We start from the raw sequence: 17,281 nt of genomic DNA on the forward strand, positions 1-17,281 counted from the left end.
TGTCATTAGTTGTAGCCTGGGTGTCACTGTGTGTTTGTGGGTGATTGTTCCTGTCTCTGTGTTTGCACCAGATAGGGCTGTTTTGGTTTTTCACATTTCTTGTTTTGTTAGTTTATTCATGTATAGTGTCTTTATTAAAGTACCATGAATAACCACCACGCTGCGTTTTGGTCCGCCTCTCCTTCAACTAAAGAAAACCGTTACTACATGATTCCATATGTATTATTTCATATCTGTTGTTCCATGTAGTGAATCGGTTATTCAATGCGATTGTATGGGCTAATTGCAGTAAGGTCAAAAATATATTTTTTAATCAAATACATTTTTTTGTTATTTTTTTTATACTTCAAGTGGTCTTAAAATTCTTAATCAAATAGCTAAATGATCCTTGGTATGACTTTCTTAAAACAATTCATTATTGCTTAGTAGAAACATCTTCCCCGGGCTCAGACAGGGCTTAGACTCCTATAGGTTAGAACTTGAATCTGATGAGCTAAAAAGACAAATGACATCCAAAAATCATCTGAGGCCAGCAGCGAGGAACATGAACAGATGGATATTGGTGTACATGGGCCATTTTGCATGGCTCCAAAGCTCTTTTATCACAAGATCATTTCAATTGATTTATTAGCTTATTAGCTTGTGTTTGGACATATTAGTTAATAGACACATGTCATTGCTTTGATCTCTTGGTGGCTGTGATGTCACAGCTCCTCCTTTTGTTGGATATCTAGAAGTTTCCTGATGTTACATCGCAGATTTTCCCAAGCAACTAAAGCTAGAGACTAGAGCTGAGGTTCAAGGGGAGTCCATCTAACCAGGCATCGATTGTTGATGGGGCATTCCCTTGCATTGCAAAGAGCAATTTATGGCAATAGAAGCCTATAAAGCCAAGCTGTCAAACTCATCAGTGAACACTGACGAACACATACTGGCAACATCCCAGAATGAGGAGCTTACAAACTGTTGTTCCACAAGGAGTCAACGGTATACACTGATGACATGTTATTTGTCTACCAAAACATGCTGATAATCCGATTACAACAGTGACTATCATATAATCTTGGCAGAGCCCCACCTGTTTTGAGCCCCCCCAAAAAACAAGATTTACATGCTAAAAACGCCACTTGATAGCCTATAATATGTAAGTAAATATTATTTGATTTTTCAATCTGGGCTTCTTCCACTACTGTCGATGTTGAACATTATGGCATGCGGCTCTCATGTCTCCCTGTTCTTTTTTTAGAAGCTGATGAGCCCATCTTTTCCTGGCTTGACGAGCTCTCTAAATTCTGCTCTGCTCCTGTCAGGAGTCATTGATAAAGGATGAGTGAACTCATCCTGCGGTGAAAATGAAAAAAATTATACGTACATATAGCAGAGCCCTTTTTAAAAAGGAAACGTAGCCTGGAGTGAAGATGCTACTTTGTTATCTCTTCCCTGGAATCAGACCTCTTCGTGTGCACTAGTTTAAAAGCAGATTACAGTAAGCAGCAGCATTATCCTCGGGGAAGGCTTTTGATTGAGAGCCACGTTAAGTACATTTAAAATGACAACACCATTGCACATTCTCTGTTTTCTTTGAAGAGATACACCCTGGAATTAACACATTCAGCCGGGGTAATTAGAGAGGAGAAAGGAGAGACAGAAGAGAGACACAGTCACAAACCATAGGTCACGTCAATAACAGGAGACACTTTATCTTCACAAGCCAGATACGGCCTGCTTTACTTAGCAGTGGGAGTGAGGGGTGAAGCTCCACTCATTGGCTCGTCCAATCCTGTTGCAGACCAGACCAGCACAGTTCTGCTGCAGGAGAAACAACACAACTCCAGAGTGAATCGGAATCTGAGGCAAGCAGACTAACAATTAGTTTTCCTCTGCCTTGGTCCCAGGTATGTCTGCTGCTGTTTCCTCAGCCAGCCGAGAGTCTCCTGGATGGGGCTGTGGGATAGGAGCCAGTGGAGCTGAACATCCAGATGGGAGATTCACAGTCAGACAGCCAGATGGAGGGAGTACTTTGTTTGGACTTGTCACAAGTGTGTAATGCACTGTTGATCACAGCATTGAATAATCCCTGACCTCTCATGAGGAAAGGTTCTCTTCTTCTGAATCACACTAAATGTGTTAACGGAGAAAATCTGTGAATATTATACAGACTTCTTGCCCTCGATAAAAGTACAGACTTGACTGAGGGAGGGTAAAATCAATTTTTCACAGATTTTGGGGATACTTTGACTGTGGGGATAAACACATTGGATAAGGCTCTAGTTCATGACTGGATTCATACGACATAAATACAATAAAGCGAGATCCCCACGTTATCGACAAGCTTGGAGAACCATGTCGAGCGGTTTACTGCTTTCAACTCATCCATCCTGTGGGTGGGCCTAATAAAACATACAATCGACGGGATGCAGTACATCAGAGCTCAATGAGGTATTCATAGAATGGTTATTAGGGATCCGGTCAGTGTTCTTCTTTCTGCTGGCCTTTTCACCACTTCAGTAGAAAAGGACGAACACTTTGTGTTGAACCCCTTCAAAGCTCAGTGGGTATTTTATCGATCTGTAATGACATTACTGCCCATGGATGAATCAAACCTTCATAGCTCCCATCCAAACAATACAGCAACACTGAGTTGGCTAAAGGATACTGACCGATACAAAAACGTGTCTTCTTTCTTTTTCTCTGTGGATTGTAAAGAAGCCTTTGTCTAGGAAAAGGTTTTTTCCCCCTGCGGTACTACCTACACGTAATGTGCACAGTAGCTACAGTATGTAGAAGAGAGACTCTGACTGGTACAGCTAATAGATATGCAGTCCGAGGGATATGGATGCTAGATAACGAGGGGAAAAGACAGATACAGAGAAAACATATTTTTATAAATCGAACAAGTCTCAAGGGCATTCAAAGAGCAGGCAAAGCCCAAGTTAAATCCCAGCGACAACAAACCAAAAAAATCGAATAAACCGTGTGGTCAAAATAGTCCATCAAATTATCCAGCACTTTCATTCTCAAGCATAAAGCCATAAAACCTATTTATACTACATCACTTCACAAAAGTACTTTGCTAATCCCAAGCCTCACACAGAACAGCATATAATGTCGGGCCTCAATGCACAAAACAGCCTTGTCTGCTGCTACTGAAACAAGTCTATTAGCCATATGCAGAAAAAAAACACATTTGTGAAATTCATCTTTCTACGTATTAGAAAGAAATGTCAGTGCGGTATGAATACTTTATAGAGTGTTAATAAACTGAGCTCTGAAGAAAGCTCCAAGCATGAACCTCTCGCAGTTCCAATTATTTCACTGACAATGTCCTACTATCATTATTAAAAGTAATGAGAATTTGGCCACATTAAATCTTGTTGCACAAGAGCTTTTGAAAAATGTGTTGCCCTCATGTATAATTAAAACTGATGGATTTAGCCTGGCTAAATGGTTATAAGCTGTCACCTTTTAAGATGTGAATTAGCACCATTGCACCATGTTACATAATTATGGAGAAACAGGCCAAATCGACAGAGGGACTGACTACAGCCCTACATCTGCAGAATTAGGTTAAAGGCTCAGTGCAGTCAAAAACTTGATTTCCGTGTGTGTTATATATATTTGCACACTATGCGGTTTGAATAATACTGTGAAACTGTGAAAATTATGATGACATTTTAGTGTAAGAGCTGTTTGAAAAGAATGCCTGAAATGACATCCTGTTTTGGTGGGATTGAGTTTTGGCCTAATGTGACATCACCAGGTGGTAAATTAGTTAATTGACCAACCAGAAAGACAGTTCCAAACCTCTCTGCCAATAACAGCTAGTTTTTCATTTTCCCCTCCACACTCCCAGACAGAAATTGCTATTTGCTAAAAAGCTATTTTTTTTCCTTATTTTTAACCATTTTAATTGAACTCAATCACACTAAGTTACTTAATTGTTACCCAGATATGATTTGATATTGAGACATATAAAAATAAAAAAAACAGCTGCATTGAACCTTTAATGTAAACAGGTTGAAAAATAGATTATCCCCCACTCTGTCTAAAACCCACAGAAACAATGTACACATCATCACCCACACCGAGGGAGAATGGCAGAAGTGTTTTTCTCTCATCTAGCAGCACAACCCATCTGGAGAGTACATAGCATGGCGGATGGATAGGTTGCCACGGAAACTCAGTGTGGGGTGGGATGGGGAAGACTGGTCTGTTGTGATTGGCTGCTGAACACAAGTTATTTCTCTAGACTGATAGGGACAAAAGGCAACGGTAAGACAGAGAGAGAGGGAGCAAAAGGAAACATCAGAGGCTCTGAGATAACAAAGTATAGCTTGGGGAAACCAAGGCCAGCATGATGTGTTCTACTCATTCCAAGCATTTCTTTTTCTTGGAATTGATTTGCCAAGAATATCTGCGCTCTGAACAAGTATTCATTTCTTTCGCCTCTTTTGCCAATACACAATGAAATCTCTACTGGAGTTTGTGCTCTCTGTATTAGCCATTCCAACAACAATAGATGTGACTGTCAGTTCGGGAATAAGGAACTAAATTACCACACAGTTGAAATATCCTTATGGGCTATCTTCAGATTTTCTTTGAATTTCCATTTTTCTGTTCAGCCTCAGACTATTCCAAAGTCTCTGTAAAAAAAAAACTGCCAGCAGAGTGTTGTTATTGTTGCCAGTAGTAATGTTAAACGATTTTCATTGTTGTCAGTAGTATTGAAATTCTTCATGGTATTCTGAACACACCACCCAAGTGCAATAACAACTGTACTGGCAAGAAATGATAAACAACCTGAACCAAGATCCTGAAGATCACACATGTACGCACACACGCACACAAATACACACACACACACACACCCACACACACACACTGGTGGGCAGCAAACAGTGAGCTGCACCTGGTACAAGTACCAATGATATGTAAGATGGATAGATCATCAGCTACTACATGTCCTTCACAACATAATATGAAAAAACAACATCTTGACATGTCTTGGTATTTTCAAAAATCAATAACCATACAGGCAACGAGTGTTAACCTCAGCTGAGGGTGAAACCCTTATGTTGAAAGTGCTTCTGCCCTTAATGACAGGCATAGTGACACATGAGGTGTGCTGGCACACACGAGACCCTTAATGTCATTACAAAACCCACCAGGGGGCCGCAACACCCAGAGATAGTCGCAGTGCTCAGTGTCAAGTGGGCTCACAGATACGATGTCACCGCTATTGATTACAATAGGAGAAGCTTTTCTCTCTGGCGTTAGCATTATGAGGAGAGGGGTCACATGGTGTCTGAGGTGGAAAATCCATAGTGGTATACCATACCATGTAATAATATCCTATATACCTTATGAAGTACCTACTATTGTAGAGCTGATGAACATATATGAATTACTGTAGATAAAGTATAAACTCGATCGAATGGAAACAGATTCAGTTGGGGCTTTTCAGTCTCCAACTCAGACAGGGAGGAAAATGTGGCTGATTCCATTAGTTATACAATGTTTCTGTGTGTTTTCTTTTGTTTCCCATTCTAGTTTGTTCCCGCATGATTTGGTAGCGGGCACATTGGGAGACTGAGATACTAATAGCAGTGATCAATTATTCACAGTCTATTCTGTGTCTGGAGAAGCAATGGAATGTGCAACGGCCTCGTCATGGTCCTCCGTTGATATTCAGTCAACAAACCTCTCTGATGGTAACTGCCTGTGCTCTACATGGTACATTATACACAGCTACACGGCTAGCCTATCTAAACTTGTCATACACTGGAATTTGAATAATGGGTTACAAGAGGAATTGGCTGACATTCACAAGGACGTTCAGAAAAAAATGTCTGTATGCATGTTGTTATTAGGCTTTAGGCTTAGGCTACACATCGTATTTATATTTTAGTTGGCCAGCTACCAAAGGATGCACTTGGCCAGGGATATTGTATTATTTTTTATCTTCCATTAGAAGTGATTGAACAGGGTCAAAGGAATGCTGTTCAAATGTGAGTCTCTATCACAGGCCTACACTGCCGGCAATCAAAATATGAATATCATTATTTACTTCTCATGCAAGTCTTTGATTGTAATGTCATTTCTGAGAGTACAGAAGAGTGATTATCGAGTGAAAGGGCTTTTACATTAGAACAGTTTGTCACATAACCAAGAGATTGATAAGATAGTTGATCCGAAACAGTTTCTCATGAAGATTCCGAGACGTTTTCCACCTTCTCCAGTAGGTACGCAGGACCATGTGTGGTAAGCGGGTTGAAATAGAGCCTGTCTCTAATGCTCAATGCATATAAACTAGCAACAGTAGTGCTATACTTCCGTAAGAACAACGGAGATCTGCACTGACAAGTGTCTGGTGTATTCAAAATGCCAAGAGGACAAGATCCCTGTGGCAGGCTTGACTAAGATGATTAAATGTAGCAAACCCCATGTGAATTTGGAGTGATCTGGGTAATCTCAGTAAATGGAGACAAGTGTCAAAAGTAGCTAAGAACTTCATCTGAGCGATGTGGAGCCCGGCAATGAGAAAGGTTAGAGAAATGTTGAGACTTACCTGTAGACCTTCTATGGCCAGTCTCAGCATACTCGGTGTTAGTTTGGAGGCTTGCTTGAATGTGAAGTTGCTCCAGTCGATGATCAGGACAAATCCATTCACCTGTAACTCTGGATCTTCTATCATGGACTCCAGCGACAACAGGATAGCTCGAAGTATGTCCACAAATGTATACCTATAGATGTGAGAAAAAGCATTAGGGGAGTAGCCTAGATTACAAAAATAAGACAAAGTAGTGATTAAGTGATTATTGTGTAATTATTACGTAATAACAAATGTACCAAATAATCTTAGTACTGTAATTCCAGTTAAAATGAAATGTAACCAGCATACCCTTGTTTGGCATTATATACAGAAAGTGACTACCATTTTCATTCAGGAGAGTAATACAAAGAATCAGATTGGAGAGACAATTTGACTTGTGTGAGTGCTGTTATTGATTAAGTTAATGGCCATTCCTGATGGCATTTTGCTTGTTCATCACATCCTGCTATTGCATGAGGTCTGAAAAGGCTGTTTTAAATGACTCATGTAATTGTCATTGTGACTATGGAGATCACATGAGTGGGCCCCTAAAGTCAAATCTCTGCAATATAGTAATTTGACTGTATCTGATTTAGTCCTTAAATTCAACATTCACTAGTGGGGTGATGATATCATTTCTACTGGCCTGTGCAGCCTAAACTTTTCTAATTTCCTGGCCTACATCCATGATACTGACAGGGATTGCCTTTGGGTTCATAGTTCAATTTGTGGGGATTATGTTTCGGTTATGTTCATAAGACTAGGCTCTGACAAATCCAATAACACAGATTTGTGAAAAATAAATAGAGGGTCGATAGCAAGCAAACTGTCAAGTGGTGTTAGAGTAGTTCTGAAAAGACAGCTCCCTAATATCAGAAGGACATTACCTGCTCTGGTCCCAGTTAGCAGCGAAGAGAATCAGTATTTTCCTGCCATATCTGTCCAAGTTGGTCAACACCCCCGGAAATCCGTCTTTGAGAGCTTGCTTGATGCCCGGATCGGTTGCTATGAGGTTTTTGAACATATCCAGATTTTGCTGACGATACTCAAAATACTGGGCCAAGAGGCGGAACGCCTCGAAATGGTTAAATTTCCGAGCTCTGAGAAAGCGTAGGATGAAAGCATCGTCTGTCCTAAGAAAGCCAATGTCTGGGCGCGTGATAATCATGTCCCTCACCTCCTGAATGTCCTGATGTGCAGTGTCGGGGTTCTCCTTTAACTCCACCTTGGCTTTCTCCAGTGTTTCTGGGGACAAACCGGATTGTAAGTGAGTCATCGTTCTTGCTTCAACGTCCACGGCCAATTTTGAATGGTAGGTAAAAATGTTACAGTAGATAGAGCCAAAAAGTCGTCAACAATGAATGCGTCACGTACAGGTCTATTGGACCTTCTCAACCAGGACCCTAAAATCAAAGCCTGACTTCAGATATCGTCCTGCTTCCCTGAGTATGATGGAAGGTGCTAGCAACATTGACTGTGTTCACTTTTTGGACAGTTCCATTTGGTTTCCACCTGTACCGTACATTTGACTTCTGTTTCCAAGTTTATTTTCATACGTCGACATTTGTAGCTCTCAATTCAGTCACAATACTGGCTGTGGCTGACTTCCCAAATAGGTCTAAATATGTTGTGGCTATGTTGAAAGCCTAAGCACATAATTGTAAGACAGCCATTATCGTCCATCCCCACCCAAAATGCCAATAATACAATTACCATAAAAGCGTTACACTATCCAAGCGGGCAGGCAATGCGGCACCCTGCAGCAACTCTTGTCATAACTCTCCTTACCGAAAGCATTTCAATTCAAAATCAGAGAGATGCTGTCACCGACTGCTAGAAATTACAGTCGAAGAATCAAGGCGACATATTCCGTCGACATCCTCACTCCATCCAACCTGCAGTCTATTTCCATTCTGTGTGTTTGGTACCAAAATTGTTTGGATGTGGGACCAACTTCATGTCCCGTCGTTCTGAGCGCCGTGCTGCTCCGGTTCTGTGGTGGAGGCTTTACGTCAAGTGCTACTGTTGCCGTTTTGTTGCTGTTGAAAGTGACTAAAACCATCGCTCCGGTGATACAGTCAGTCTGACCGTCATCACATGGTGGAGGGGGGAGAATCACCCACTCTCCTCTCTCTATTCATCGCACCCAAACACCTGCTCACTGGCTGCTACCAGACCGCATATGGGCTCCTCACTCTGATTTTACATCCGAATTTATGCTGATTTCTACTCTATCCTCGTCTCAATCTGTCTCTCATAATTTTGTGTGGCGTGCATTATTCATTTTATTTCAGGCTGTTCTGGTGCTGTCGCTTATGAAATACATTTTTGAAACGACCGCCAACCTATGCAGTCCCATCATGTTGATGCCATTTAGCATTTGCATTGGGGGACCAAATCTGCATGAGGCTATACATTTTCATATGGCTATGGCCTACAATTAGAACGGAAAAATAAGTGTCCTTATGACTTATTGGTTAATTGTCTTTCTCTTTACATGTTCCCTCAACTAACGCGAATTCAACGTGAAATCAACGAAAAGTCGGGTGAAAAAAAATACAAAACTCTTACATTAATTACTTTTCCCCAGGTTGTTTCATTATTGTTACACTTCGCATCAAAATGCATACAATGTTGCTACAAATAGACGACACAATTGGTTTGATAGATATATTTAACTGATTGCAGGAACATCCCGACATGGCCTTTGTTTCAATAAGGCAAATTCATTGTCTTGTGGTGCCCGCTGAACTGAATACACCAACCTGTCCGGTCCAACATTTGTTGCGTTTGTTGCTCTCTCCCCCTGGACAAAAAAAAAATTATCACAAGATGTGCTACACGGTTGCCCACATTCTGCCAAGCTCTGAGAGCGAAAATCAACGGTGAACACTGATGAGGAAGACTTTGACATGCGCACAGGTGCACACACACACACACACTGGGACCCCGTGGCTTAGTTGACAGAGGTCCAGTCGATGTGATTGTTTTAGCTAACATCCGCTTCATGGCTGCTGATTTGAGCCCTTACAATGATGCGTAAACCTCCCACTGGGTACAGACGTCATTTCAACGTCTATTCCACTTTCAACGAGATTTCCAGTGAGCTCTGTGTAGACCTTTAGGCTATTCTAATTGCCAACCTGCATGTTGTTTGAACAAATGTTCTCCTATTCACTAAAACTGAAACCAGTTATGCATTGCACCTTGTGTATTTTCTTCAGATTCAGTCACATTCTTCAAAGCTTGTGTGAGGTTTATTAATTGGTTATTTCGTTTAGTGAATCACAGTGTTAGTTAGCAATGGTACCGTATGCGGGACCGTCACTCAGTTGCTCCCAAGCTCGAGCCACCACTGAGATAAGGCACAGCGCGTGGATCATAATGTCATGTAGCGTAAGGGGCCAGAGAGAGCAGGGGACTGACTGACAGCTGAGCATCGTGAAAGGAAGGAAAAACAGACTCCCGCGGGAGGTGGAAATGGGCAGCCGATAATTACATTCTGTTCTGACGGGTGTGTGGAGGAAATCAAATGAATGGACGGACCTGCATAGGAAATTACCTTTGTTGCGAAGGTGCAGCTGTCATTTTGAGGAGCTCGCTCACGCGCTGTGAAAATGTCATATGATCTTTCGATGGTTGATTCCTTGATAAAAAAATGGGTAGCCTAAAATGACCTTAAACTCAGTTTGCAGTATTTGTATTAATGCATGGTATTTAGAATGACATTAGTCTATGCTTGAAGAAAATTACCCCCATCTCCCCCAAAATATATATTTATCTTGAGGAGTTCTCAGTTAAAACAAGTTAGATATTTACAAAATTCTTAATGGGGAAAAAGACACATGTTACAGAGCGTGATCGCAAAGGTGTCATTAAATTAGTCACCACAGCGACCGAACTCCTGTGCTGCCGGTGGCGGTTTCAGCACCACGTGAGTGGACAGCGCCTTGTCGACGCAGCACTAGCGCTGCCGGGTACTTTGAAACTACTGGTTTCACTGGTATAAATGAGGGCGATGTAAGATAACTCACACATTATTTTAGATGTTTACGTTGGGGTGTAGATGAAAAGATCAAACCATCCCAAATATATAGTGAGACGAAACAGGCTACTTACTAAACAGCACAGCACCATTAGGCCTGAACACGGTCAGATTTTGACAATAGACGCTCTTTGGCATGCTGTGAACTCTCCATACCTAAATGTACGTGTGAGTGAAGCAAATCCACCCCTGCATGGCAAGATGCCATGAGTTGCAAACTAGCCTATTTTGTGAACTACATGATTTAAACAAATAAATAGTGTAAGGCTATTCACCTCGAACATCAAGTGGTGGCGTGATTCAATTGCATATCTGAATGCAAAGACAGTGCTCTCAGATTGAGTTGTGATTTTTCTACAGTCCAGCTAATGAATTACATAAATTCATCATAGGCCCGGGGCTTCAGCCTCTGACCTTGGCTGGTCCACAAGCGTGTTTGTGTGAAAACCACTGGTCTGGTGCTGCTTCAATATTAGACCGGGTGAGCGCCCACCAAGGCAATGCCCAGGAGCTTATCTCCATAGCCAGATGTTGGAGGGAAAACTCTCTGAACAAGTCATGGGAGCACGTAGCCTGTTATGCCTTCAACTGAAAATGGAGTAAATTACCAGAAGTGCCGTTTAAAGAATCTCGATAATTGTCATGAATTATTTTCATTAAAACATGTTTTTATTCTTCCAGTTCCCTGTTCCAGCAAGTTCAGAGAAATGGGTAAGTGGGATAAACATGGCTGGCTCCCAGTGCTGAGAAGTGTCAGTGCGGCCAGGCCGGATGTGCTCGCTCGTCCAGACAGACAGTGATTCAGATGGCACTTAATGGACTCGTGTTGTTGGTTTATCGGAGGTTTGCCCAGGGGCGTCGCTAATATGGTCGTTGCGTGTGCACTAATGTTCAGATGGAACAATATGCTTGAACTGCTGTATAAGTCATGATAAATTACACGCCATATGGCGAGCCGGCCCGTGGTTTAGGACTGACCCAATCTCACTATTTTACATCTGGTCAAACGCAGCCTTCATGGTGTTATCAGTGGCGACAGGTTCAATTAATAATCCTGGAATTGAGGGATTTTGTCATAACTGGGCTCAGGTCCAGGAGACCAATAATGTTATGTTCACTGATTATGTTACAACATATAGGCCTAAAAATCTGTTTGTACACCATGGTTATCTCTGTGGAACATTATGATTATATATTTTTAGGTTATATGTCAGTATATCTACATTTATCTCGTAATGTACGTATACTATTGTATACTATTGTTAGGAAGGTGCTCTTTCAATGAAACACACACACACACACACACACACACACACACACACACACACACACACACACACACACACACACACACACACACACACACACACACACACACACACACACACACACACACACACACACACACACTAGGTTGGAGAGGCTGGAGCAGAGGGCTGCCACAGTGCAGAGCCCAATGAGCTGATCAGAGGGGTTAAATTCCTTGCTGGAGGGAACATCGCTATTAGGTATGATATGAGGAATGACATTCAATTCCATCAAGCTATACACATACCATCCTGACATGTTTATTGTTCTTATAATTTATTTAAAATGTGAGTCTGGTCACATCACACGTTTCCAATGGCAAATTATGTAGTTAAGTAAAAAGCACACCACCACCATATAAACAGATTACCCATACACTCCACAATCAGTGCAACATTTTGGCAGGATTTTCTTCAGAAGGATGCAATGCACATACAATGCCAGAGGATGGCACTGTTGTAGCAGTTAAATCTTACAGTCTACCACACTTTGTCATAGGTGCATAGCCTATTGCATTTTGGGTCAGAAGCTATGGATAGTTTTCATTGTTTGAATGATAATATGACAACAATGAAGATGATCATAATGAAGGTTTTAATAGCCAGTTTAAAACTAAACCTAGCCTGTGGGTTAATTGTCGCAAACTACATGAATCTTAGTTTTGTTGGCCTGTATCGGTAATATGTGCAGTCAATACAGTGGTCAAATGACTGTAAGGTCATAGTCACATCATATTGATTGTCTGTGTCAAAACTGAGGTGTCAGCAGACATCCATTTTCCACATGAGCAGAATGCATGGGCCAGGTCTGATTGTGTTAAAGTATGCCCTGGTAACCTTCACACATCACTTCCTCTCCAATAAACAGCACAATCCCATATTCAAGATTTAGCTCATCATGCCATAGCAATGAAGATGGCAATATACTGTATCATGCATCCAACAGTGTAAAGTAAGTGTGGGGTAAAAAAGTATCTTGGGAATTGAAAGTCAACCTGATAATATTGAGGTTATCAGAATAGTATTTCTACCAGTGGAGGCTCCCCAGATGAGGAAGTGGAGGACCATCCTCCTCAGTTAATTTCCTAAAAATGAAAAATGTTAAAACATTTAAGAACGTATAATTATTAGATAAAATTATACTAAATATAATCACATCACCAAATAATTGATTAAAACACACTCTTTTGCAAAGAAGGTCAACAGTAGCCTTAACAGCACTCTGTAGGGTAGCACCATGATGTAGCCGGAGGACAACTAGCTTTCATCCTCCTCTAGATTAATTGACTCCAATACAAAACCTATGAGGCTCATGGTTCTCACATCCTTCCATGGACTTACACAGTAATTATGACAATGTCCAGAGGACGTTCTCCAACCTATTAGAGCTCTTGCAGCATGAACTGACATGTTGTCCACCCAATCAAATGATCAGAGAATTAAATCTAGTACTGAAAGCAAATGCAGCTAGCTAGTTTATCCTACTGAAACACCCTGCTCAAACAGAGGGATGCTATGTTAGCTAGCTGGCTATGACTATCCAACACAACACTGGAACTCTTCCAAGTCAAGGTAAGCTTTTGGTTCAACTAATTTAATGCCACTGGGGCCCGCCGGTGTAACTGCTTACTGACTGTACACTGTAACGTTACTACATCACCGTAACGTTACTGCATAATGCATTAGTTCTATTAGCTATGCTGACTATGACGTTACTTTACTAGCTAATATGGTGACAATGATGTAGGGTGTGTGCAGCGGTTTGGCTTGGAAAGGTTTTTTCGCCTGGTCACATACAGCTGAAGTCCACAAGCAAAGGGAAGAGGTGAAAGGAGGAGAGTGCATAACGTACTGTAGATGCGAGAAGGAATACAACGTGGCTGCTATGAAACTGTGAACTGTGTTTACGCGTGATCAGGGGTGTATTCATTCCGCCGATTCTGTTGAAAAGTGTTTCTTAAACAGAAGCAAATGGAACAAAATGGGGATAAACATACCATCATTTGTCCAATAGAAACTCTTGTTTGAACTGTTGGACTAATGATTTTACCCAATATCAGCTAGATGCAGGCAAGAGTGCGCAAGGCGGTATTGAATGTCCCGGTCTGTCCATGTGTCATTGTCTGTCACATCAATTTTGTCTCTCAACCTGTGTGCACCTACGTTGTAAACTTTCATTCCTTGGCTAGGTTGCAGCAACCTCATGATGGGTATAGGGAAAATTTGAGTATCATATAGTACCCTAAACCTATCACTGTTACATTTATCTGGGTGAATGGAATATGAATGACAGTCATCCAATATGCTGTAATAGAAATAAGGCCAAGCAAAAAAAATCATCCTCCCTCGTCTGAAACGGAACTGACCGCCACTGATTTCTACTGTGAATTATTTCAAGGACTATTTGTACACTGTTTCTCAGAGCAATGGTTCATATCCATATCGAACTAGCCTGGTTAATGCATGTAACAAAGGTGAACATCAAGAATTCAAAAGGCAGTTAGCAGGGCCTAAATGCAATGAGCAAACCTGCCTTTAGAAATTAACCAGCACTGTGCCCGACAGTGCACTAAGCTGCAGGAAGGGTCATCTGTTGGCCTATGTGTGTTTCCAAATGGCACCCTATTCCCTACATAGTGCACTACTGTGTGTCCTGGTTAAAAGTAGTGCACATATTAGGAAATAGGCTACCATTTGGGATACATTCATAGTATCATGGGTCAGTACCGTTGTCATCATGTGGAATAAAAGGGGCCATGACCCCCAGGCTCCACTATGATCAAAGACCTTGGCCAACCTGTTCCATCCTGGGCAAACCCATTGACCCTGAACTAATCTGCCTACTGAGGCCCAGCACAAACCAAGAATAAACCCCAAGGGAGAAAACGTGCAGCAAAGACACAATTGGCTTCGGGCTGTCTTTAGGAAATCATTATTGACTGTCCTTCAATCAATCAGAAATGTCCTTCTGTTCACATATTTAGACGAAGCCACAGGGCGGTAGATGGAACGTGATCCTAAGATTTTAGTCTGTTATTTATGAACGGAAACATTGGATGCCAGACAGATGCATATCCCAAGAAGACAATATTCCTTCATCAAGGATTTGGTCATTTCTACTAATGGTTTGTAGGTCATTATTCATTAATATCAATAATCTTGTTCACAGCCACTGTCCATAGTCTCACAAAATGTTTGGGAAAATTCTAAGTGTGATGATCACATCGTGTCAGTTCTTCACTTTTGTCTAAATCCGTTGAAGCAATAACAATGCACAAATTGGTTCAATAACTATCCACACTCTCTGTCAAGCAAAAATACTGTCAGTTGGATTCTTTCCAAATGACGACTTAATTCACATTATTTTCGTTTTGTATATTTCTGCTGACCACTGTCTCTTGCACGCATACAGTACACTTCCCACTTCCACAATCAGAACTCTGTGTCTGCAGACAATACGTTAACCCTAGTGTAACATGAGAATCTCCAGCCCCAGCACAGTGGGGTACATTTTAATTGGCAGTAGTCACCATAATGGTGATTTTCCCTGTATTTTTGGCCCACTTCTAAACACTCCCTCATTCACTACTACAAGCCACTTTGTAAAATATGTCCCTGCAGAAATGGGTCTTTTGTTCTCTACACTTTGTTGTGTATTCCTAGAGAGAAGTTCTCATGGAAGGCCCGATGGAGTTCCATTCTTTTCCCAGAGTACCTTTCTTCCTCTCAAATGGGAAAAGAGGGAGTTTTTAGTGTGCTTGCCATAGACATCATCTGACTGTGAGGTAATAGCCTAGCTGCATACCCATTGGCTGATGGGGATCAGGCTATGCTCGGCCCACAAAGGACAGGGTACAATCAGATCTGAACCCCGACTTCATAAAGGTGGCCATTCATGCTGGCTGACAAATTGCCACTGAAGCATGAGACGAAAGGACCACCCCCCCCCTCATTTCCCCCTTCAAGACACCCTCTCCTACCACCATATTGGGGAAACAGGCTGAATTGCACAATCACCAAGCCTCCCTCAATGGCTGTCTGTGCTAAGTTTGGCTTTGAAAATCTGTGCCACTCACTCTCTTTATATTCTGTATGAGAAGGAGTAGGGTGTGAGAGCTAGCACCACACGAGGCTAGCTCTATGACTAGAACATTGTGTTTGTCTACAAGGGAATCTGGCCATGCCAAAAAGTGATATTAAACTTCATACCAGGTTTTTGATTTACTAAGTGCTTGAGGAAGTAGCAATGGCTATCTTTCATTTCACCACATATAAACAATGCAAAACACTCGCCGTTCCTGTGAATCTACAACGCTGAACATTTGAATTTAAATGTCTAATCTCCTGTAATGTAAAAAAATGGACCGTATGCCCATGCGTCTCTTCGTTTCACCTCTCTGTGAGTTAAGTTACAAAGGGATTCATCAAAGTCCCTACTTGATGAAGGAAAAACAGCGTTGAGCCTTGTTGTAAAGCCAACAATATTAGTCTCAATAACATTCTGGGGGGGAAACAAAACACAAAGCTGGGAGTGAGACAGAGTGAACTGGCCAGTCAGCAGAAGTTACAGTAAGCAATATTTACAGACCAAGGGCATTTCCCCCAGGAGGATTACAGGGCTCGGTTAGGGAGATAGGTTACTAGAAGTAACAGACCAGACGACTCCTCTCCTTGTTGACGCAGATTCAGCACCAAGGCCTTGCATTGAGGAAGAAGAACCTAAAGATGACCCACAATTGAGAGGTGTGACTGAAAAGTATCTCTCCCGGATCATCTACACTTTATATAATACAATACGTCTCATGACTCATAGGGTTGAAGGGTTCGTATAGGTCTTGCCCAGCCCTGCAGCCATACTAGCTATAATAGGATCCTATATGCCTACTGCACAGTTAAATGGAAGTAGCTGTATTTTAGCTGAGTCTGCAATGTACCCTGCCTGACATCATCCAAAATGTTCCATCATTCATTGTCTACAAGCACAAATGACTTGTTGCATGAATATACCCACTGGTATTTTGGCTATTCTGTGCTGTAAATGGCATCCTTTTAGGTTTTAGTTGCTGCATCAAAAGTCATTTTAAAAGTAGGTAAGGCCCCGATGTCAGATATTCTGACATTGAAATCAAGTGACAGAGAGGAGGATGTGAGGACAGGTATCACTGATACGCACTACTCTTCACCAAAATGGCTGACGACTTGTCTCTTCATTAGACTGAAGGTGTGAAATATAGACCTGGGGTATGAGACTCGTTCACACAACATCTCCACATAATTATCATGCACACTACAACCATGCACCACAACTGTTACTAGACAGTTTTATATATATAAATA

The 17,281-nt window shown here is 41.6% G+C and overlaps 1 protein-coding gene across 2 annotated transcripts in view; it reads right to left on the minus strand.

The window, feature by feature from the left end:
• clvs2 (clavesin 2) overlaps positions 1 to 17,281 on the minus strand; it is a 39,963-nt gene that overhangs the window by 14,790 nt on the left and 7,892 nt on the right. The window contains exons 3-4 of one of the 2 annotated variants that reach the window (XM_024377981.2): positions 7,480 to 7,837; positions 6,569 to 6,743 (exon numbers count right to left, since the gene is read on the minus strand). In XM_024377981.2, coding sequence (XP_024233749.1) covers positions 6,569 to 6,743; positions 7,480 to 7,760 — 456 coding nt within the window. In that variant the 5' untranslated portion in view covers positions 7,761 to 7,837. Of the gene's footprint in view, positions 1 to 6,568; positions 6,744 to 7,479; positions 9,537 to 17,281 lie in introns of those variants that run through there. The other variant, XM_024377980.2, reaches the window with a different exon arrangement.

Source organism: Oncorhynchus tshawytscha, linkage group LG18 (assembly GCF_018296145.1).
Source record: "Oncorhynchus tshawytscha isolate Ot180627B linkage group LG18, Otsh_v2.0, whole genome shotgun sequence".
NCBI classification, from domain to species: domain Eukaryota; kingdom Metazoa; phylum Chordata; class Actinopteri; order Salmoniformes; family Salmonidae; genus Oncorhynchus; species Oncorhynchus tshawytscha.